Source organism: Molothrus aeneus, chromosome 1, assembly GCF_037042795.1.
Source record: "Molothrus aeneus isolate 106 chromosome 1, BPBGC_Maene_1.0, whole genome shotgun sequence".
Lineage (NCBI taxonomy): Eukaryota > Metazoa > Chordata > Aves > Passeriformes > Icteridae > Molothrus > Molothrus aeneus.
Window position 1 is genome coordinate 56,698,691 of NC_089646.1, and position 25,571 is coordinate 56,724,261.

General features: G+C 38.6%; 1 protein-coding gene across 1 annotated transcript in view; it reads right to left on the bottom strand.

Annotated features, from left to right (window-relative positions):
- The window catches only part of ADCY1 (adenylate cyclase 1), a 151,098-nt gene that overhangs the window by 75,047 nt on the left and 50,480 nt on the right, over window positions 1–25,571 (bottom strand). The window contains exon 3 of the mRNA XM_066544840.1: window positions 7,985–8,103. Coding sequence (XP_066400937.1) covers window positions 7,985–8,103 — 119 coding nt within the window. The remainder of the gene's footprint in view (window positions 1–7,984; window positions 8,104–25,571) is intronic.

Here is a 25,571-nt window from a genome sequence, read left to right on the forward strand (position 1 = left end):
GTTGAAACGCCCCATGAGGTCCAGGGCTTGAGACCACTTTTGTCTGCCTATGGAGGGCTTCATCCACACCATCCTCCTGATTGGGTGGCCTGTAGCAGACCCTCCTGTAACATCCCCTGTCCCTGCCCTCCCTCTACTCTTCACCAACAAGCTCTTCTAGGCGGGATCCTTATCCTTCCGCAGAGTTCCATACACTCCAGCTGGTTATTGATGCAGAGGCTACATCCCCTTCTCATGTCCCTTGCCTGTCTTTGCTAAAAAGCCTAAAACCTTCCCTTTAAAAGCTCCAATCGTAGGAGCCATCCCACCATGTCTCCATCATGCCCATGGTATCATATCCACATAGGCCTGTGCACATCTATAGTTCCTCTTGTTTTTTTTGCCATACTATTTGCATGTGTATAGAGGTGTCTGAGCCAGTACCCAGATAAAGTGGACTCACTGGCTGGAGTATCTGGAATGCCTTTGCACTGTTCCAGGCATCCGTTAGAGGTGTTGACACCTGAATGTCAGGACTGGAAGGGATAGGTGGCCCCATCCCCTGACTAATCTGATTTAAATCTCCCTGCACTAGTCTGACAAGTGCCTGACCCAAGATAGTTTATCTCTTTGTCAGATGAGCCCTATAATCCCTTAGTAAACCAGGCCTGGCAAACCGAGTCTCATGGTGTGAGTAAGCAAAACCATGACTTACCAATCATACCAGAATCTTATCAGTAAATTCACAGGATTAGGAAGTTTGGCTAAATCTGGTAAAAACTGAAATCACTTTGGTTTTTAGACAGACAAGTTGTTAGCAATTGTAAGTTGCAACAACACATTAATATTCTAATATATCCAAAGGGAAAAAATAACCAGTGTTGAGCAGAGCTTTCTCAAATTTCTGCAGTGAACTTGATTTTAAAGTCTTTGTGATGCCATTGTGTTTTAGGAGTAGTGCTGTCTTGAGTTAGAGGCTTGCTTGCTCCTACTGCTGCCTGCTTGCTTACAAAAACTGAGAGAACATATACTGAGTGTCACTGAAATGCAAGAGAGCAGCAGAACAAGACTAGTTAGAAATATTTCCTTCTGTTTGCTTTATTTGAGATTGAAGGCACACTTTTTTCACTGGTTTTCGCTCTCAGGATAAAATGGTTACTCTTTCAGTGACTTAAAATCTCCATTGCTCCTCTAATACCTGCTCATGGATAACCTCAATAACCACTTGTTGATATGGCTACACACAAATTAGTATTGGCTTTCTTCTTCCGCAAAACCATAGCAAGGCTGAACATTTACTCTCCAGTCTTACTGCTCTTACTCTCATCTAGTGAAAGAAGTGTAAAAAACTACTGGAGTTTTTAGGTTTTATTTGTGTGATTGTATTTAGTTATAATTTTTTAAATCAATTTTTAATTGATTCCTAGAGTGTAGCTTAAATTCTCCCCACTAAAAATGTGGCCTGTTTTTACATAGCCACCCTCTACATTTCATAGGAAAATTAGTTTATTTTTTACAAAGCAACCCATTTTTTTAATGAATAATATTTTATATACAAATAGCTTGTTTTACTTATCAATAAAATAAAATGATTTTAAAATAATTATAACCCAAACATTTCAAAATATGCATAATCTGAAGAAGGGGATTATGGAACTGCAAAAGTCAACAATTTCACAAATAAATTTCTTCAGAGGAGTTTAGTTTGCTGTAGAACATTTCTTGTTGCAATGTGCTTGTTCCTCTGATCTTATCATCCTTCCTTCTTAATGAAACGCATCTAGATTTCTGAAAACATAAATTTTTCAAAACAATATTGTAATGATAGTTCTTTCAAGTAAAGTGTTACAAGGAATTACATCTACAGTTACCAATGAAGGGCTCCTGCTAAACACTACACACAGAAAACACGTATAAACTAACTAAAACATAAACTAAACTAAAACTGACATAAATTTTGTATGACTGCATTCCCCACAGACTACTGCAACAAAGCACATATGATAGATAATGTGTAAATATAGATTTGTAATCATTGAAATGCAGTGCTTTTCTTTTGACTGATTATTCCACTCTTTATTTGCTAATGACACAGACAGGGAGTTAGTGCACCATCTACAAGTTCGTGAATGACATCTAGCTATGTGGTGTGGTTGATAACATTGGAGGGCAGGGATGCCATCCAAAGGGACAGGATGGGCTAGAGAGGTGGGCCTTGTGCCAGCCCCATGAAGTTCAACAAGGTTATGTGCAAGGTCCTACACCTGGGTTGGGGCAACCCCAAACATGGATACAAATTGAGGCATTAGTAGATTAAGACCAGCACTGCTAAGGAGGGCTTGGTGGTACTGGTGGATGAAATATTGGACATGTGTCAGCACTGTACGCTTGTGGCCCAAAAAGCCAAATGTATGCTCTTACACAGTAAAGGAAATGTGGTCAGCAGGTGGAGGGAGGTGATTCTGTTCTCTCATGAGACCTCACCTGAATTTTCAGCACAGGAAACACATGGACTGGTCAGAGTGTGCTTGTTCAGCCTGGAGAAGAGAGGGCTCCAGGGAGACATACCAGCCTTCCAGAGCTTAAAGGGGGTATACAACAGAGCTGGAGATGGACTTTTTATGAGGATGTCTGCTGATAAGACAAGTGGGAATGGTTTTAAACTAAAACTGGGTAGATTTAGAATAGATACAAGGAAGAAATTCTTCACTAGGAGGGTGGAACAGGTTTCATAGAGAAGCTGTGGATACCCCATCTCTGGAAATATTCAAGTTTGGGCTAGTCAGGGTTTTGAGCAACCTTATGTAGTGAAAGATGAACCTGATTCAGGCAGAGAGACTGGACTGGACTGGATGATCTTTAAAGGCTCCGTCCTACACAAACCATTCCATGATTTCATGATTCCAATGTTTAATGGAAGTTTCCTAAGGACTTTTTTTCAAAGTTACCTGGACTATTTGTTTGAAACACCAACAGCTCTTTCTAACCTGTTCTATTATATAAATTCTGAAAAAAAAGCCAAGCAGCAGTACAGTGAGCAAGTTCAGGAAAGGAAACAGTATAAACAGACATTTCTCTCCTCTGTCACAGAGACAAACTGGTTCAGTACTGGCATATGAGTTACATACATCATTATCTCATACTCTTTGACAATCTGAAACATTTCTGTGTTAACAAGCACAGAGTTATTACTCCAGGACCTTCTGTATTCCTGTTTTCTCCCACCATGATCCCTGCAGGCAGGCATAGCCAGCACCTGAACAGCGACTGCAGCCCTCCTGCACCACAGCAGGAAACAGCTGCACCTGCTAGAACTGAGTGCAGAAAGCCTGCAGCTTGGTTTAAAAGGTTTAAGCTGCTTCCCAAGTGTGAGTATTGACAGAGCAACTCTTTTGTATGTCACTCTATGGGGTATTCAGGAGAAGTCCTGCCAAGTTACACAAAAGATTTGAAAGCTTGTAGGTAGTAAATGTTCAGTTTCAACAGTATTCATTCATGGGCTTTGTGCACTTGAATAGTCCTGCTGTTTTCAATGGAGCCACTTATATAAGCAAGTACTCTACAAAATAAAGAGGGGTTATATGCCCTGTTTTTTTTATTTTCATTTGGGCCATTTGTTTAATTAAAGTACAATTTACAGTAAAAATGGTATTTTAATGGCACATGGCACCTCAGAAGGTAACCTTGCCTCAAAGGTGAAACATAAGGGAATTTTTAAAATAATTTTATGCGTGACCCACTTCAATATTTAAGAAAAAGGTGCTCTCTAAAATTAAAGAGGGCTGTAAAAAAAACAACAAAGGGAGGCTGTGTTTTTTACATAATAATAATTTACAAAAACTAGTTCACTGTGAGGTTCTACAAGTTCAGAAAGACTAAATACAGAAGTCTGTCCACAGGCATCACAATCACAGCTTTTTAAAATGTTGGAATGGTTAAGTTAAATTAAAAAGTTATTTATGGTCTGATGTTTTCTGAAAGACAGGATGGACCACAAATATTTGCTCATAAATATCTGCAGATTGTGTTCTGGCTTCAGATTGATTCTCAAGAACCTCTAAAATGCCACAAGGAATCTTTTTATTAGTAGCTTTGAAATCAGGCAGTGTGTTTCCTAAAATTAATATCTCTTCTTAAAGCATCCAGTTCTATTTCATGCTTGTAAAAATAAGACTAAATGAAACTGCTGTACCTGAGGCCCAAGAAATTTTTAGCTGTTCAATGTTCACTTTCTTTTTATCTCTTCAACATTGTTTGAGTCATAGAATGAAGCAAGAAGTTCTGTGTTAATATAGGAAGCCAGCCATATCCTTATTCCTCCATGAGTTGAAACAGTTTCATGAATATCTAGCATATCTAGCATCCATTCCAAAAGAGACAAACAGCAAAATGTGTTGAGGCTTCCATACAGGGCATATATTTGAGCTGAAACTCAGTTTGAAATTTTCATAATTGACTTATGGGTCCATGGAGAGATTCAGTCAGGACTAGTGAGTTTTTACAGTGGACACTGTACCTACATATGTGATCTGTAAATTTCTCAGCCCTGTAAGAACAAGGCAAGAAGGAAATATGAATCTTAAATTTCTTAACCTAATCTTAGAAAATATGTTTTTTAACATGTCTCCATGTTACAAAACATATTTCTGAGCACCACCAAAGAGCTGATCTGTTGGGTAGCCTTTAGGTGTAACTTGACATTTGGTTCCCACATCTTTCATGGTGTCCTTGTCTGGGACTACCCCAGTAAAAAAACACTTGTACTGTAGCCTGTGTACTGGAATAGCTTGTGGACTGTGTACAGATTATTTCCTTCTGATAAACTACAGATATTTTATTCGTTGTTCAGTTTTCTGATTGTTGAGTTTATTGTCCTCACTGGGATAATGCTATATCAGATGTGTACTTGCATATCTTGTTTTGCAGAGTGCATTTGCATTAGTTTATTGGTCTCCATTTAAAAGACATGCTCTCATTTCTTACTGCACAGCAATTCTGTTCAAAAACTTTACAAGGTAGCAGATGTACTGCAGATCTGGAAGAGCTGATCAAAGCAGGACACATTCCCCTCCAGAGCACAGTGAGTTGCAGGCAGTCATTCAACAGCTATTGGGTAGTTGATAAAATATTCACCAACTAATTTATAAACCAGGGCAGTTTGCCATGGTTATCTGAAATATGCCAGTACTTTTCCCTAGTCCATCATTCACTTCTTACAGAGGTATGTGTATCTCCACTGTAACGTGCTTTTCGGGGAGGAGGTAAAGAAAGTAACTGTATGAATGTCTTTTTTTCACATGTAAGATTAAATATTCTTTGCCCTTTTTTCAGGCAGCTATTTAAAAGACTGAAAGAGATGCTTTCTGATACTTATAAGGGTATTTTTTTGCTGTTGGTTTTTCAACAGATAAGGAAAGGAAAAATCATGTAATCTACTAATTGCATGCCTGCTTCCTTCAGACTATCTTTTCTGAAGAATAGTGCTCTGATACTACCAGGTATTTGCAGCGAGAAAAAGAAAGCATTGCAAAAGGAAAAGTGCAGCTCATTTTCTATTTTCCACTTTGTAGCTTTGGAGTTAAAAAACCCTGGAATATAGAATTATAGAGGGACTTTTTGTTGGTTTGTTTTATTAGCAGCACTTTACAGAACACTTGATGTGAAGAGGACAATTCACAAGAATATAGGAATGATCTCTCAGGTTTACCTGTTATATCACTCTACTGCCACTACCCAGAAGAAAAAAAATGTTGTTTTCCTCTCCTTAAGAAAGTAAAGCAAGCACTTACTGTTGGCACTAACCACCAGCAGCCCTGCCAAAGGGATGCTGTAGTGCTATTCTTCACACTGATTTTAGGGTGGCACCTGTTGGGAGTTCTCCTTCATCCTTCAGGTCTACACAGTCACAAAACTTCTGGGGTGAAACTCTGGCCGACTGGGATGTGCTAGACACAGATTTCTGGATATTTATTGGACACAATTTCACCCCATTTTTTAATAATTATTATAGTTTCATTATTGAAATAAAAGGCAATAGAGTTTCTTATAAGTACAGATGGTGAAGGGAGGTCTGCTATTTTCAGTTCTCTTCCCTCAGGATCTTACCTGTGACATTAAAATGACTCCATCTTACTTGGTCTTCATTTGCCCCATAAGTACCTTCTTAATGTCAGAGAATTAATTCACCTCTCCAGACAGGGTGTTTTGATTCAAAAGCTTTCATGAACTCCACGCGAAAGGAGTGAATAAGCCACAAAAATTTTAGCAGTTATGTGAAAAAAACAACATGTAGAAAAAAAAGACTACTCCTGAGGTTGCATTTCAAAAAGATCTTGGCAAAAGAGAGGACTCAGAAGCACAATAATCTGCAAAGTAATGCTTTCTAAGATGACTCTAAACAGTGTAATGAATGCAGAGATTTGTGACACATACAAGATATAAATATACTAATCATGATATAATTATCAGTCTTACCTGGACCCTGCATATAAGGGCAACCAATAGTAGCATAAATGTGTTTTATAGCACTGTGAGGACATAATTTTTAAAAACAATTTTTATAAGTATATTAAGGAATATGATCACCAAATGGTCAAAGTAGCAGATACCTAAGCATCAAAACCTGGCATACATGAGACTTGATTAGAAAAGCTGACTGCAAATAGACAGACTGGTTATCATTCAAAGATGGAGGGCAAGCAAGAAAATGAAAAGAGTGCAAATGGTGTTGGCGAGGAGTGCAACAGAATGAAACCACGTGACATAAACAAAGGAAAGTGAAGGAGTGAGACAGCTAATTTAGCTTATGAATGTGTCCTTCAGGAGCTATCAATTCAGACTTTGACAATTGCGAACCATCAGATACTGTAAACAACATCATAATTTTCAGCATCAGCTTTGGGGTAGTGCACACTTAGAACCAATTTTAAGCGATTGTTAAAGATCAAGTTTTGTAAGGAAACTGATGAGATTAATATTATGCAAAATTTAACCATTAACATGAAGTAAACTACTAATTTTTAATTCAGTAATATTAAATTTTACAGTGTAAAACTGAACTAATTTGGCAGTCTTCTGATCCCATACTCTGAATCCCAGACTCTGATTCCCTTAGTGACAGAAATGCTTTTAGTTGCAACAACTTAGTCTCTAGGAAGTGTTCCTTGCCAGCTCAATGGGAGGTGGACTAAATCTTGAGAGAAGAAACTTAGCAGTGGAGGAGGGAGAGGAGAAGGTGCTGAGTTTACTCTTTTGCCACATGAGTACACCATGCAAATCAAGATCAAGGCAGCTAGGTGGCATCATCTACTAACATTGCACCTTGTTTAGTAAAAGGGTGACACCAACTGAACTTTTTTGCTGTTTTTGATGTGGAAGCAAGGCACTTGGCAGTAGTGTGATAAAACACAGACAAGTTCTTTAAGGAATTTGTTCTGGAGGCAAAGAAGAATAAAAACTAAGAATGCACTTCAAGAAAAAGCAGTATGACCGCACTTGCACACAACTACTGAACAAGAGCAAGAAGTAGAACCTTAGTCAATAATCTCTGGGGGGTAACCCTCATGTGATGTGGACAAATACACATTTCTTTACGTTTGCATCACACTTTCTTTCTGTGTTTCCATGCTATTACCCAGGAAAATCTATTAATTTAGAAGCAATAAATCTTACTATCAAAAAAATATAAATGTGCAAAAACTAGCATGCAGAACAAATACTCCTGCTCACCCAAAACATAATACAGTACAAAACCAATGACTAGTCATTTGGAAAAAGCTGTCAGTCTCCCAGCACTACTATTCTAAGACATTTATTGATTCAGGCTTATCTCCTGAGAAGATTAAATCTTCCTAGTGCACCCATTCTTCTACTCTGTATAAATGATAAATCTTCACTTTATTGCTTGTTTTTTTACCTCTGAAACCTGAGTGCAATTATATATCGCTGTCCTTGTACTAAATATTCCTAGTTCTTTAGTTTATTTAATGGGCTGCATCAATCCTACCTAACATTGTCATGCCTTTGAATGTAAATTTTGTGGAAAATCCTTTCAGGTGGCTTCAGGAAGTCTTCCTTCATTTCCATTGCAACATTCCTGGGCAAAAGGCTCATCAAGAGACGTTCCTAAAAGAAAATATAAGCAACATCAGTTTTGTGGTATAGTGTATGACCATTTTTCCTAGTTTTAAACTAGCAAACTGGACAATCTTCTCTTAATCTGCTGTCTTAAAAGGTCTGCTGCATAAATAATATCAACCATTTCTCTCAAACTCCTGCAAACTGTGTGGGTGTCTCCTTTTAAGTCTTCTGCTAAAAGACTAAAAAAAAAAGAAAAATAAAAAAAAACATATCAAAAAAAAACCAACCCCAAAAACCAAAAAACAAACCCCCACAACAAACCAGAAAAAGCAAACCAAAAAAGCCAGCCTCAAGAGCATATAATTGTCCATATTTTTATTAACATTACAGTTCTAATAATAGCAACTTACTTTATTCTTAGCAGCATTTATCTGTCTGAGAAAGACTTCCCAGGATCATTTGCTATCTTTTTGTGTGTTCTTTTTCTTCCTGGATAATGAAAGTGTTACATTACAGGGACTATGACAGCTGGTTATTAAGCAGTGAGAGTAGATGATGGATTTATCCACTGTCAAATTCAGTGGAACAGTAAGCACAGTTTTAATGGCATCTTAGCCAGCGTGGCAATGTCTTTAATGAACTGCATCAGTACAAAACCCTAGCAAAACACATCTTCTTGCTATACTCACAGAGAAATTTTTAGATTGGGTCACTGACCTGCATAAAAAGAGTCTCTAATATTATGGATCTTGTCAGTATTGGCTATAAAAGCCCATGTAGTTTTTCCACATATTCTGACCCATTCACAGGAACCATCTGGAAAATCTGCAACTGCTGTTCTTAGGTGTTGTAAGGGGTCCATAGATACCTACTCAAGATACCTACCTACATGCACACATTCATTCATTTTATTTTCACCCAGACAATGCTCGCCATTTCAAATGCATTTCCAAGTTTATCCATCAGACCTGCTAGTTTCAGCCATTCGTTCAGTCTGAATGAATTCATATAACCACATCTGATCTGATTCAGGAATCTTGGGTTCCAGAGAAAAACAGATGAGGCTAGGAGCAAGGAAGGTGTACCTTTGATGGAAGAGGATTAGGTCAGTGAATAATTAAGTAAACTAGATAGATGTAAGTCCATAGGCCCTGACAGGACACATTCACAAGCTCACTGAGTGAGCTGTCAGATGCTGCTATAAAGTCACTCCTAACAGTCAAACATGGTGACTGGGAGAAGTGATGCAAGACTGCAGAAAGGAAATGTCACTTCTCTAGAAAAGAAGGAGGATGCAGGGAACTGCAGGCCAGTCAGTTTCACCTTGGGTCCTGAAAGTGATGAAGGATCTCATCCTGGAAACCAAGGTGGTTAGACCACATGACTTCCAGAGTGCCCTTCCTGCCTCAACTATTCTGTGATTCTGTTATCTGACAGTCAAGAGCCACTGCAATGGCAGCTACAAGATGTCACAGAAATGCATATTTTGGCCGAACCTCATCCTCCTTTTCTTTAATCAATATTAAATAAATAAGGAACAAAAATTAACACTGAGAAGAGGGTTAATAATATCAGCAAGTGCTATTATGTTGCTAACATGCCCACATTCACCAGATAAAGCCATTAAATAATACTCAAAGTTTATTCAAAGGGTTTTTTATCTTAACAGTTTCTTCTGGAAGACACATTGAAAAAAGTAAGAAGTTAAACTTTGCAGAACGTCTCTGGTTAATTTTGGACTAAAGTTCTGTCGTGTTTATGGTGGTCACATTGTCTTGAGGCTATGGACTGTTAGCTAACTCTATTTCCTACTCTTCTTCAGGAAGAACATTCCTTCCTGCCACAGAAGAGCTTATCTGCTATGTCCATCAGCTGGTGCATAGCTCTGGACATTCTGCCCCTCACAAGAATTGGTGACATAACCCAGGCTGGACAGATGTTGAGCAGTGAGTTATCTCTGGCACCAGGGAGGTGAGATCCCCAGCTGACAATAAATATCTCGTCTTGAGAGTGAGATGTAGGGAGATGAGCTAGGAATTCCCAACTGTGAGACACATTACTTTACTAACTATAAAAGCTATACAAATTTTCATGGAGGTAGAAGCGTCTGACACACACCCTGGAAATGTGCAGGACTTCTCCCACAAGTTTGGATGCAAGTTTTGCAGTTACATTCCTGGGAATTGAGAGGAAGGATCCTATGTGTGCCCCATCAGCAACTGGATGGTAAACTACATGGAATCCTAATCTATGCTATTTCTTTGCTAACTGTAATAGTAGGCACTTCAGTTGTGCACTGTGGTTATCTGGTAGTAGTGTTTCTTTTGCTTATCCTGTGTAGTATGTCATCTGTTAAAGTTTTATGTCTGTTAAATTTGGGTGAAATAAATAAATAAATAAATAAATGATAATTAAATAAATAAATTTGTAATAGACCTAACTGACCATTATTAAGAACCTGTGAGTGAGAGTGATCTGGGCTGCAGGCTACTCCCAACAGAGCTACTGCCAGAAATCTGAGTCTAAGGCAGGACTTACTTAAGCTCTCCTCTACATTCGTAACAATGTACACCAAGAATATGGCAAAGAATATTATGGATTTCAATATTTGTTGACATTTTACACGTATAGCCATTTCCAATTAACCAAAGCATTTCACATCACTAACAAATGGTTATTCACTCATAAATTTTATGCTGATTTAATTAAGTAAACTTATATTTCTGCAGCAGAATTGTATTTGGGTAACACAAATTTTGGGTTACAATCCAAAACAAGTATTTTGCCCATAGTGGATCTTATGAAGCTCTGTTGACTGCTACTTGTGTCCTAAAGTTGATTTACAGTGTTAAGAGAAATAAACTGAGGTTATAAAAGGAGATGACCACCTCTCAGAAAATAAAAAGCACATACAAGAGAGGAATTTGGACAGATGGTTATATTCCCTGATGCTTAAGACCGCAAAAATGATGGAATTTCATAAGTATTGCTCTGGATAAGAAATTTATGATGTCTGATAAGGACTAAATGCTCTCTGGAGCTTCTCTTGCAGTGAACACATTAAACAAGATTTTCACCATTTTGCTGAAACGGATTAGTAAAATCCAAAACTGTTAAGGAGAGACTGGGTTTAGACTTCTGTTTCCTAGAAAGTCAAACTTAACCAGACAAAAAAGCAAACAAAAATTATAGTGACAGACTCTTCCAGAGAGTAGTGCTAACTGAATAGTTCTTCTATGGCCTGCAAACACAATTACAATACGTGAATAAAAAGCTCACAGATAATGTCTGCAGTGCATGGCAAATAACATGCAATCCAGGGAAGTAATAAGAATCATTACTATGAAGGCAGCATTGGAGAGCTGTAGGATGTAGCACCTGACTGCATTGAAATGTGCAGATGTCAGATGTATTAAGGGAGGCTACAACAATAATGATTCTTATACACATTAGGTTGACTATAACAAGAGCTGAAGGGAACATATGAAAATCCTCTATCAAATTATGATGACTTGCTTTTTTCATTAGACATGAGAGTGAGATGGAGATGAGATTAGAGATTAGATTCCTCACCAAGTGAGGAAAGATGCAGTTATGGCTTTCTCAAAGGGCAGCCACTGCTGACCTTTCAGATCAAGAAGGGAAGCAGCAGCATGACTGTAAGCAGCATGACTGCATGATTTATCCCTTAAGGGGAGACTGGAAAATGTAACCTGCAATGCAGAGTATCAAAACACTGAAAGTAAATGAAAGACACCATCCAGCTCTCTAGAAAGAATATAAGAAAAGTCTCTCCTATTTACAGCAAAATCTCATCTATCAAGCAAAGCCATATTGCCCTTCAGGTCAGACTAAGGAATGCTGAAGGACTTAGAGTTTTGGAGCAGCAAGAGTGAATTCATGTACACAAAATATAGCTGTTGGTAGATTTGGGAAGGGGCTCTGCCTAGACCTCTATTCAGCAAGTCCTACAGTTTTTGTCCAGTTTTTTCATTTGCTCCTGTATGGCTAATCTGATTATAAAAGTAATCTGTAAACCAGGCTAAAAGGAAAACTAGGTGTGCAGGATAGCGCATTGAATGGAACAAGTGACAGAACCAATGGAAGACCGCTCACATTTATGGTGACATTCTTGCTTGAGTGGTTGTTGGCTCCAACAGGGGTGGGTGATGACAGGAAAAAATAGAGAGTAACACAGGGAGCACTAATCAATTCGCAACACCTTTTACCAAAATAAAACAACACTCATGTTACAAACCTTCTAACTGGTCACAAATTGTTTTCTGTTGAGGTAGCCTCAACTCATGATATATTCCTAATCACAAGGTCTAGTAGAAACAAAATGTTTCTACATTTTATTATTTCTCAATGGTTCATGATGTTTTTTTTAGGATTATTACAGCTGTTTTCAGAACATTAAATTTTTTCCACACAACAACTTACACTATTTTAGGGATTTGTACTCTCTTCTCATGCAGTACATCTTTACTCAGCATTAAAATGATCTAAAGTGAATCACATGCTGAAAAAAAAATACTTTCAGAGACTGTAATTGTCAGTCAATGATTTTGCATTCCCTGCAGAAATCTCACTAAAAAAAGAAAATGATAGATGAGGATATACATCTCCTTCATTCACAACATTTTATATTGGCAGTCTTGCTCTGGGATTTCAAATGCCCAATTTAGCTGCCTCTGCCAATGGTATCATCCTGATTAATAATGATTACTGCTCTACTAATAAAGATAGCTATTTTTGAGAAAGATACTCAATTTAGAAAAACAATCAAATTTCTCTCTCCAGCAATGGAGCATCACTAGAAGACAGAGGAGGAACAAACATTCATTTTGACTCCAAGACAAGTCAAAATGTGCATACCAAATGAATTAGGAATTGCTCAGTGTTACCTTGGCCCTACTCAACAACTAGTACGATTATGCACGTGACAAAGAATGAAAATATGCCAAGGCAGAGAAATGAATAAGAAAAAAGTGTTTCCCATTGTTAATGGACAAAAATACCCTATGTTATTGCTTGGAACATCCTCAACCCTATTTACAAGTACATAACCCTGAACTGCAATTTTCTTTTTGGGTTGGACCCAAGAAAAAACTTTAAGAATTATTCAAGACTTGAGTAGACAAAGCCACAGTTGACCAGACCTGGTGTCACTGGCAGTCCTGCTTTGAAGGAATGGCTGGGCTCAATGATGTCCAGAGGTCTGCTTTGACCACCGTGTATCCAGGTGTCTCCCTTGGTACACAAGGACCAGGAGAGGCAGGTGCCTGAAGCCTCCTGGGAAGCCCTGAAGCCATCTTGCTATCTCACAACACACAAGTGGGTCTTCTAAAACAGAAAAGGAGCTCAAGGCTGAGCACTCTCTAGGAGCTGTGTGATTTCTCATTTCTGAGAAGGGAGAGGAAAGAAGCAAGCAGACACTATTGAAGAAAAAACCCCCATCGTCTGCATGCTCTATTCTGCCCCAACACTCCCTTCAGTTTTCTCCAGTTTGGAGGCTTCTCACCACAATTCTCTCTTCTATCCCCATCCCTGCCCTGGACAATGTCTCTCCCACAAGCATTCCGGTTCTGCTCTCCCAGCTCTGCTTTTATTGGAGTCCCCAGTACATATTCCTAATACATTTCTCATGCCTGCCTCCAAAAGAAGATGCCTGTCCCCCTCCCATTTTGAAAATCATACTCTTTTCTCATTTTACTTCTCATTCCAAACACTTATAAGTTACTCAAAGTCCTTTAAAATTTTCACCTTGATTTAGAATTATTCCATGCAGTTGTCCAAATATTATGCAGTTATTCCTATTGTACAAAATGATTTTTTTTGACATTAGTATGGGAAATGACTCTGATACATTTTCAAATTCTTTCAGGAAGCTGTAAATGAATCCATACTCCCTTCATCAGAAAAGAAGGCTCAAAAGCACATGAATATCTTAAATGTTCCTAGCCAGCATTCTCACAAATTTCTGTCAAAGAACTTGCTGTGCTTCCCCATGCTAAGTTGTATTCCTGTAGTTTATCATGTGAGACATAAAGAAAACAAAATGAAAGTACTGTTTATAGTCAGAGCAGACTACTTTATCAAAGGAAACAGCTGTCATTTTTTTCTGAGATAAGCAACCAAGCTGAGAGAAGCAGCAGTTGGATTGAGGATTGAGAAGGATTGAGAAACATGCAAAATAATACAGTTTTCTACATGGCCCTTCCACAGCCTGCAGCATTGCCTCAGAGCTGCAGGCTGTGGAAGGGCCATGTAGAAAACTGTATTACTTTGCATGTTTCTCAATCCCATGAGAGCAGGGCTGTAATGGATAGAGCTCCATCTCTTTCAGCCAGCTTCATTAAATTCCTCTTGAACTGCTCCTTCCAGCCAGCATGCTGGCATTGCCTTCACTCATCAGGGAGTCTGAGCCCCACACCGGGACAACAGAGAGCTCTGTCTTGTGGAATTTGCTCTAAATGGGACTTGGAGGTTACCAATTTCGTGCTGGGGAACGCAATAAGTCTGCATGGCACTCCAGATCCTGGTCCTTTTTCACCCTCCCTAGCACTGAACCACATTATTCAGGATAGTCTTCATGCCCCTGTTACCTTTTTATTTTGCATTTTCATAGCAACTTTAGGAATGAAGAAAGTAAAAAAAATTAACGTGACAAAACCAGGTTTACATATTTGTTTCTTGGCTGATAAAACATGAATATTTTTGTTTTCTATAGTAACAGTCCAAAAATGATGACAAATAGGAAAAGGAGCTCAAAAAAGAAAGGAGATTTTGATCATCTACTCTAGAAAATTCCTTTACAATATGGAACATGAAATCTAACCCAACAATTTTTGCAGTCTATCACAGATCTTCTTTTGTTATTGCTATACTTAAGAGGAAAGTGCCACCATATTTTAACACAAACTTTTCTCCCTAGAGAAGACAAGCATCAGACATGCATGTAAAACATTAATGAGACTGTTTCAGAGTCAACTCATCTATATAATTTTGAGATTCAGTTTCTAGTTAGTCAGCAGGGACTCCAAAGTACATCCTAAATATTACCACCTGCTACATAATATGACCATGGTACCATGCTCAATTTTGTATAGTTTTAAAAGCTACATCTTAGTGAGCTCACAATCTCTGTCACCTGTACATTACACTTCAGAGCCATTTTAATTCACTCTAAGGAAAAACAAAAAAAAGGAGAGTGAAAAGAAGCTTAATGCAATGCATGGAAGAATGATTTTGTGAACGACTATTAGGATTCATTTATATTTTTTGTAAGTTGGAAAACAAAGGCAGCAGATTTCATTAGTGAATTATTGGAAATTCGGCTCTGCTATGCCCTTTCTTCCATCTAAGTACATGAAATAGCACTGTTAAAGACGGTGAGCTTCCAGACGCCAAAAGGTGGCAATGTTTCAGAACAGTCCCAAGATTGCTTGGAAAGTTCTATTTATCAGCAAGTCATTGCTACAACCGTAATCATAAAGGACCATCCCTAAAAGACCAGATACCTAATGCACAGATTTTGAGTAGTAAGAGAATGGCTAAAAACACAGTTATGGTAGATGACCAATACACTGTATGAACTGCACAGTGCATTCAGTCTGAATACACCTATACCAGACCAACTTGACATCTTTCTATGGTTAAGTGATTATTTTTGTTTAAATAAAGGAAAGCAAGGATTAATCAGAACAATATTGTTTAATGAGGCATTGGTAGTTTCCACATAGAACATTGTTAGTCACAATGGAGATGGTAAGGCCTTGGGAAAGAATTAGGAGAACATGAAGTCTTGGCTAAAAAGGAAGGCAATGGGCTACAGATACATTGGGATGGAGAGTGGGCATAAGGAAACCATAAAAATGCTAGAATGTACAAACTCCACAAGATAGCATTCAAGAAGTAGCATGATAAGAATGAGAAAAACGCGGTAGCACATTTTACTTTGTAGGCACCATCCACTAAAACACAAGCTAAATAAGTGTCAGGGATTGAAGTGGTTAATAAAAATATTGCTATGAAGGAGCTTTACCCATTATAGCAAAAACTGTATAAAGAAGCTAGAACCACAGAAGCCCACCCCTCCTTGGAGATGCCTGACTGGAACTTTGGACTGTGAGTTAAGCTGTCCGGATAAGATAAAGGGGGCACTACTGCTCAGTCATCTCAGGCTGAGGGATGCATCCACAAGAAAGGCAAACACAGCAGCTGCACTGAGAATCATCTCTTTCTGAGTTTGGGGTGGGGGACACCACAGCCCACAGAGGTTTACAGACTCCTCCTGCAACTGAGGGTGAGGGAAGAGGTGTGTGGCATAACCTCTGCTCAGAAGGCACTGAATACCCATCCTCCCTTATACGAATCGGCCCAGCTGTGAAACCTCCAACCCCACAGGCCACATCCACAGGACACTCACATAAGAGGCAACTGAGGGGTGTCACAATCCATCAAAGACCCCCCCAAGGTGCTCCCCAGACTTATTCCTGAGACCTTGAACCACAGGACTGTACATGATGCAATGTGATGCAACATAACCAGAGTCTGCTGCAAGAGACTACATCAAGCTGCCCCCCACAGAGGGGAGGTACCTGTGCATTACCACCTGGTCCGAGCATATCTTTATTCATCAGATTCTATGTTTTTCAGAGGGACCTTCACCACCAAGAAGAACAGCTAGAGAGGATCAATGGGACAATGGTGGGATCCAGAGAGTGGTGGTATTTTCTTTTTTCTGTCTCTGTTACTCTCTTTCTGTTCCCCCCACTGCTTTTCTATTTCTTTGTCTTCTTTTCTCTCTCTCTCTCTCTGTCTCTCTTTCTCATATTTGCTATCAAATGAAATCCATACTATTTACTTTGACATTTGTTTGTACCTTAATTCAGGCAGAAGCATTTCTAATAATTTTAAAACTAGACTGTAACAATGAGTTGGAAACCTCTGCATGTAAAGAAACCCCAGATACTCCCTGAATACTCAAAGAATATGTATATGACACTATCCTAAAAAGGCAAGTGTGATTCCTGAGAAGATTAATAGTAGGCTAAGTTGAGATCAGCTCCACAAATCTTGCTCAAATAGGAACAAGAGCTGAGAAAGGTTATGAGAATAAATAAGAAAACTGAAAGCATAAAAAGCACAAGCTGTCTTACTAGTTATCCTCATATCTATTAAATCAGAGTGCGTTAGAAATACATCAATAAAGATTAATCATCAGAAAGGCTAGCTAACAGTTGTTACCAGATACAAACTGGCAATGAATAAATCATACAGTATCTAAACTACTGCTAGTCTTTTTACTTTCACCTTTTATCTTTAACATTTACTCGCTCTGAAAAGTCACTGGCAATATCCAATAGGTCCACAAAGCTATTATAGAAACTTGACAGGACAAAGTTTATACTCATTTCAGTTAATAGAAATCTTCCTACTGGTAGTGAACTTGAGAGAGAGGAACAAAATAGCGCCTTTATAGTTAAGGCATAACTTGAAAGCTTCTTTATGCTTGGCAGGAAAGAAGGAAAAGCATTTCTGCAGTACATTGCCAGGGACAGGTATTTCTCAACTCCAGCAGTGCTAGCTTAACAAATATCTTTGTTTCAATCATGCTTCAGTAGGATTTTAATAAGTAGGTTCTTTAGGGTATATCAATGAAGATGAAACTTTGTGTGGCACAGAAGAGCCACTGAACATACTTTTCTAAATCCTCCTATGTGGAAAGAAAACATTTTGCCCCCTGTCCTGCAGAGTCAGGAAGACTCGTTTTCATCGTCCAGTGTAAAGATCCCTTCATGGTAGCACTTGACTGTATGCACAGGTAGTTTGAGTATATATGTTAAAAACAAAAAAAGGCACACTTAAAGCATAAATTCAAAACTTATAATTTATTCTTCTTTATTAATTATAAATTATAATTTATTATTGAAAATATTTTCTGATTAAAATAACGAGAGGTCTTAAAAATTATTACAAAGAGCACCAATCATCTGCTAATGCCATGATTAGAGAGAACACAGAAGCCCTAATGGCAATTCCTAAGCTGGCCTGCAGATGGGACATCTGTGAGCTCAGATTTTCTAGAGGCTTAAGTGACACAAGCTGTCCTGTGTTCCATCATGAACAGGACTGGGACAACAATCCTGTTATTGTATTTCTTCTTCCAAAATTTAGGCAGAGGGACTCACAAGCAGCGTCAGCTTTACCAATGCTACCCCTTCCACGGTAAGTGGAAGAGTAGACAAATTTTTACTGGCTTACTCATGGTGTACTAAGTTTCATCTACAGTTACAACAGCACATCTTACCATTCCACAGCCATGTCTGGTTTGTTCCAACAATGTAACATTGAATATCTTGATTAGGCAAGGATGTATTCCGCAGGAAGGGAATGTCAGAGAGTTTAACCTTCGGCAAGACGGACACATCCCCCTCTTCTGCCCTCATTAATGCTCCAACCCTCAACTAGCGGAATTTTTCTTGAAGAACATGCTACATGTTACAGCTCAAGTTGGTTCTGGGACTGTGTCATTCTCTGATTTTCCTCCATCCCATGAGTGTTGCATATAGGTAAAGCCTTATAAAATAAGAACCTTGGTTACCCTTGTAAAATCATGGCTCAGGCCTTCTACTTCAGCGAAGTACAGCTAATACATAGCCTAACAAGCTCCCGTGAGAAAGTAATATGCACCTGTAAAAATAGAGTCTTCTAACTGTGAGAATGATTCTGTACCCTCGAAAAAAGAATGTAAACATCATTAAAGAGGAAAGCTTTGACAGACACATACAGTAGCAACTACTAACCAATGAACTGAATTGCCATAAGTAAATAACCAATTAGAATTAAACACAATGCCTTTAGCAAACTACATAAATATGAGCTGTGAAAAGATAAAGACTGGCTATTGTGGATGACTTGTGGGTTTCTACTGCGACACATGAGTTATGACATTCTCCTTCCCCACGCTCCTCCAAAACCTACATATCTCCACCAACTCTAAATGGATATGTGGCAAATCTCTGTGGTCTCCTCTAGGACCTGGTTGAGAAATGGAGCCAACATAGGGAAGCAGCAAGAGAAAGACTACTAACATCTTCAGTCTTCTGTTCTTGCTGGAGCCAACGCAATCTGTAGCTGAGAGTCCAGAATTAATGGAACTTTGAGGACACAGTGCTGTGCTAGTACCAATGCTTCACACAACTGCTACTGTCTGATACAGCATCACACACTTTCATTTAGAGTTGCGGCAGCGACTCATTATCAGCACGTGCTCTTTTTTAGTACAGATCTCTGCTGGTGGCAGAAAAAGCAGGAAATCTTCAGTAGAGATAAGCTTTTTGATTGCTATTGGTAGGTACTTGAGCACACTAGTGGGGAATAAGCAAACTAAGGAATGAAAAAACCCCAGGAACCTGAAGTCAATAAAAGTAATTTTAGAACCTAAGAAAGACATATTCCATGGCAAGCAGTTAGCATTTCCTTTTTCAAAGACTGTAAATGCCTTTACTACAGCAATAGGAAAGAAAATCATAGCATAAAACAATAAAATGGAATAGATGTCTGAATCTCCAAAGACTAAGATATAAATATGGTTTGCTTTGAAAAATCTAGATGCTTTTCTAATCTAGATTAGAAAAACCTAAAAGCTTTTGTCCTTTGCTTCATTTTGTCTTTTTACAGAGCAAGGAAGCAAGACTAACCCATAGGAGAAAATCTCATAGCCTTCCAGAGTAGAAGAACAAGGACCAATCAGTAATATGCTAAGGAAGCAAAGAATGTATTCACCTACTTAAAATAGCAAGTGTGACTCAGATTTAATTCATTATTTCCTTGTCAAACTGGGAAATTCCTAATCAAATGTGAATGAAGGGGAGCTAAACTCTAAATGAAATAAGTTTGTATTGAAGAGGTAATGGGGAACAGAATCCTTGGAAAGGATTTAAATCACATGACAGACAGAAGTTCATTTAGAATGGCAAACCTGACAAAAATGCTACCTTAGAATGTATTTCTTTTGCCAGTTAATGATATGTAATCTAGCTCTTTTCCACCATAGACAGTTGGCCAAAGGAAACAGGCAAAAAAATCCATAAGAATATGTGTGCCAGCAGCATATACTTTTTCACATATTGGAATGAAAGTAAAGTGCCCAGCTCATTTCATATATTGGAATAAAAGTGCCCAGCTCAGTATTCTATTCAAGGAGATAACCTGTGCTCAAGTGGTAACATATAATTTGGCAAACTTCACATGTGGCAGTGCCAGCTGCTGTGACATGAAACACCTAGGCAACAAAGCAGTTTATGGTCTATGGTGGAACCACCCTGTGGTTGAAGACTGACACAGGGAAAGTGTCAAATTTGTGTAACATGTTAGATAACTTTTTTATTACAGTCAAGACTGTTCTAGAAGTGAACAACAATAAAAATACACGCAAGAGGACTTTTCTAATGACATTTTAAAGTTTTCTATAAATTCCTGCTGCTGAGGGAAGAAAATCAGTATTCACTATTGAGGTTGCTTTACTTCATAATGTTGCATCCTACTAAAATGCATAACAACATTGTATTAGTGTTCATACCACACTTCTGACATGGATATTATTCTAAATTTAGAAATCAACTCTAAGAAACTCTTTTGAATTATTTGTCTCTCAGTTGAACTTCAGAATCTGGTGCACTATAGCCAGTGTTCCTAATTATGATTATTTGCCTTGGCAACTGTTATCCAAGATGTTATCTGCTAAAAACTGTTATCTGCTTAAGACTGTATGGTGTGTGTCTTTAGTCATCTAATAAGGACAGGTTTGTGTGACCCTGTTCATCCCTCCTCCTTTTCTCTCTCTAATTGAAGCTACACAATGCAAGAAGGAAAAATAAACTGAAAAATTCAGAGTCAAACACTAGCATATTTGATTGACAGTTGCTTTAAAGAGAACATATTATAAATTTTTCATTATTTCTTCCAAAATTCCTAACAGCCAAAGTATTAACAGGTTTAGAATTATACAACCACCAATTTTTAAGTTATCAATTTATTGCAGAATCATCTAGATTGGAAAAGGCCTCTGAGATCATCAAGTCCAACCTCTGGCCAGACACCACCTTGTCAACAAGATCATGACACTGAGTGCCACGTACAGTTGGTTTGTTTGAACACATCCAATGATGGAGACTCCACCACCTCCCTGGGAGGCCATTACTATGCTTGACAGTCCTTTCCATGAAGAAATTCTTCCTAAGGTCCAACCTGAACCTCCCTTGGTAGAGTTTGAGGCCATGTCCTCTTGTCCCTTGTTACCTGGGAGAAGAGACTGACTCCCACCTGGCTACAACCTCCTTTCATGCAGTTGTAGAGATCAATACAATCCCCCTGAGCCTACTTTTCTCCAAGCTAAACAACCCCACCTCTCTCAACACCTCCTCACAGGACTTATTCTCCAGACCCTTCCTCAGCTTAACTGCCCTTCTCTGGACACGCTCCAGCCCCTCAATGCCTTTCTTGTAGTGAGGAGTCCAAAACTGAACACAGGATTCAAAATGTGGCCTGACCAGTGCCCAGTACCTGGGGACAATCACTTTTCCAGTCCTGCTGGCCACACTATTACTGATACAGGCCAGGATGCCACTGCCATTTTTGGCCTCCTGGGCACAATCTGCCTCATGTTCAGCTGATGACCAGCAAGCCCGGGTCTTTTTCACCAGACAGCTTTTCAGCCACTCTCTCCCAAGTCTGTAAGCCACTCTCTCCCAAATCTGTAAGCACTGCAACGGCAGGTCCTGGCACTTGGCCCTGTTTGAACTTTAGTCCATCAATGCAGCCGGTCCAGATCCCCCTGCAGATCCTTCCCATTCTCTATCAGGTCAATAGTCCCACCCAAAAATTTATCTACTCTACTCAAAGTAAGCCAGCGTACATTACATATAAGAGTTTAACCTGGGTGGCATGACTGTCCAACATGCACACATATGTGAGAAAAAACAAACTGCAACAAACAACAGTCCAAGACATCTTCCTGCTTAGCATGAACATGAGTGACTACATGTGTACTGGAAAACGAAGTTAATGCACCCTCTTTTTATCTTTTAAAATATATAATAAATCTTTATAAAGAGGTATTTAAATTTATAAATCTATAAATTTCTGATATCTTGTGACATAAAATGGAATGGCTGATAACCAATTTAATTTATATATTTAATTTGTTTTCTTTTTACACAGAATTAATAGAGTTAATTTTCTTCACAGTGGCTAGTAGGGTGCTGTGTTTTGGATTTGTGCTGAAAACAGCGTTGAGAACACAGGGATGTTTCAGTTATTGCTGATCAGAGTTTACTCAGAGCCAAGGGATTTTCTGCCTCCCACATCATCCTGCCAGTGAGGAGGCTTTCTATGCACAAGAATCGGGGTGGGGACAGAGCCAGGACACCTGACCCCAACTAACCAAAGGGATTTTCCATAACATATGGAGTCATGCTCAGCATATAAGCTGGTGGAAAAAAAGAGGAAGGAGGATGACATTCAGAGTCATGGAATTTGTCTTCTCTAGTGACCATTGCACGTGATGAAACTCTGCTTTTCCAAGAATGGCTGAACACCAACCTGCCAATGGGAAGCAGTGACTTAATTTCTTGTTTTGTTTTGCTTGCATGCACAGCTTTTGCTCTAGCTATTAAAGTGTCTTTATCTCAATCCATGAACTTTCTCACCTTTGTTCTTTCTATTCTCTCCCCCATGCCACCATGGAGTGAGAGGGAGGAAGGAGCTAGGTGCTGCTTAGTTGTGCTTGGGATTAAACCACAGCATTTACTAACATCAGAAAATTTCCAAGGGATGAAATAAAGTTCAACCAAATAGTTATAGTAATGACCTAGCCTGGTCTTATGTGTTGTTTTTTTAAAATGCTTTTATAGACTTTCCTTAAGTTTCATTTTGTAAAATAAAGGCATGCAGCTAGTGTAATAAAATTACAAGGTAACTAAAATATATGAACTTTATATGATTTAAAAATATGTGTTTTTATTCTATGTTACCCATTTTGTTATTTATGTTACACTTTGGAAGTGCAAGTCTAGTAGCAAGGTGCATCTCTCTCTTATCCTACAGCTGTGCAGCCCTAAGTTGAGGTGTCCTCTTGTAACCACTCCCAAAGAAAAAACCTCATCTTCTGTTTTAACAAAGAGCTCAGGATAGAACGGTTGAACTGCCCTTGGATGTGCCTGTTACTATTAGGGATTACTGTCTGTAGGTTAAAGGGTTAGACTACAAGCCTCACTTTTACTTGGCCAAAGTCAGATAAGAGGAGTCCTGGTGGTATGCCAAGCAGTGTAGCTTCTTGCACTAACTGGATTCAGATAAGATGTTCATTCTGCAAACCAAGAGGTGCAACAGATCTGTAAAATTAAAACACATTTATTTGTTTGCTATACCTTTCCTTGCAGGAAGTTACAAGCAACTCCTAATGACTTCAGGTTGAAGCTAAAGCCTTAATCTATTTAGTCTGAGTAGCCCTCAGTTTTATTATTTGCTCTGTGAAGGATAGACACATGCATGATTATTGCAGGACTGGAGACTAACAGGTGCTGGTCAGCAGAAAGCTTCTGGGCAATTATTGCTTTGTGGGAGAGAGAAATGTGCCTCCATATCTCTTTTTACCTGAGAAAGGCAGAAGATGGACCAGGGATGCCATGTATTTCTTTTCTGTGTAAGGATCTAAGCAGCCAAATGGAGCAAATGAAGCAGATACCAAGATAATTTCTAATCTCTGATTTGGCTAAGAGACACTGGTGGTCAGCCTGCGTAAGTGGGCCTGAAGTCCAGTAGTTCAAACTGACAGCCTGAAATTGCAACACTCCTTATTTCTTGCTTTGCCTGATCCTAGTAAAGAACAAATAGATTTTTGAAGATAGAATTTCCTGTGTAAGACTGCAATTTGATGATGGAATAGATACAATTGTAAGCTGTTCTGTAACATAGAACATAGTAGCAATGTTGTATAGGCTCACCCTGCTAGCTAAAATTAGTCCACCTATGTTTTTCAAAGATCATACTGGCTAGCTTTTTCAGAGGACCAAGTATCACCACATACCTTGCACTCTGGGCAAAATCAGTATCACTTCCCTGCTGCATAATTTGACAAGAATATGGTTTTGCATCCACACATGAGCCATGTGAAATTTTTGCTGCAGGGTGATTTGCTGATGCATTCTGCCAGTATGAATGGTTACAGAAACAAGTCCTGTATTAATGATAGATTTCATATATTCTTCTGCACTGAAAAAAAAGATGCAATATTCTGAGAACAAAAAGTATGGGAAACATGAGGAGAACCTGATAAGCATGATGTCAGGCACTCTAGAAATTACTTCTGCCTGGGGCTGTGCAAATAACTAATTCCTTCATTTGGTTGCTGAATTGAAAGGCTAAAAACCTCAGCAAACTGTTATCCACTACCAAAACAAAATCCAACATGATTTGCTTTATTCAAAGTTAATATAATTTTTCCCTTTTTTCATAAGGGTTTGAAATTAAACACAACAGACAAACCCACTGGAGGGCTTCTGTAGGAGTCATCTTTTTACTCAAATATACAGGAGGTGGTACAGACATCCAAAATGCAAAATGTCTAGATCAAATTGTTTTAAAGGGGAATGAAGCAGAGAATTCAAAAGCAGTAGTTCAAAGTATGATGCAGTGAGATGCATGTTATCTTTTGTTGACACCTTTTCCATTTCTATGAATAGTTTTTAATCAAACCTCTGACTCAGCAGTGACCCAGTTACTACATGCAACATTAAGGACATTGCCCTAAATTGCAGAAGACACTTGGAATGCAGACACATATGCAAGCAGATATTTGCACACAAAATTCAGCACTGCATAAGGAAAATTTAGCTAGCTACACATTATCTGGTGAACATGTATGGAGGAACTGCAGACCATCACCAAAGTTCTAGTCTGTCTCCCAGAACCAGTGTTATTGCAGTAGCATGGTTTTGAACAATACTTCAGCAAATCTGATTAGTCTAGCTGGAGTGGCAGTGTTGTGGTCCTGAAGCTAGACACACAGCTGGCTGTCTCAGCCCCAAGCTTCCTAATTCCCAGTAATTTTTAAGTGCTTCTTTCAGGTTCTTATATTAAATAGATTAAAGTTTCATGCATTGTAATGAAGTACAGAACTATTTCTTGAAAGACAAGTGCCATCAATAAATAATAATACATTTCTCCAGTCCCAACAGTTTGAAAAACTAGATTTGATTTCACAATTAGTTTTTAAGATAGCAATTCACTCATTCTGGATACTTTGCTATTTTCCAGTTGATTTTCCGAGGTCAATTCTAATTGTAAGGAAATACAAAAGTAACATTTAAGATGGAAGGAAAGATCTAAACAAATGGCCTGAAAGAAGGCTTTATTGTGCAAACATACTTGCATGTACTTATGAAATTAAATAATCGGTGAAAATATTTAAGGCAGTTTTGTGCGCTTTGAAGGTCTGCATGAAG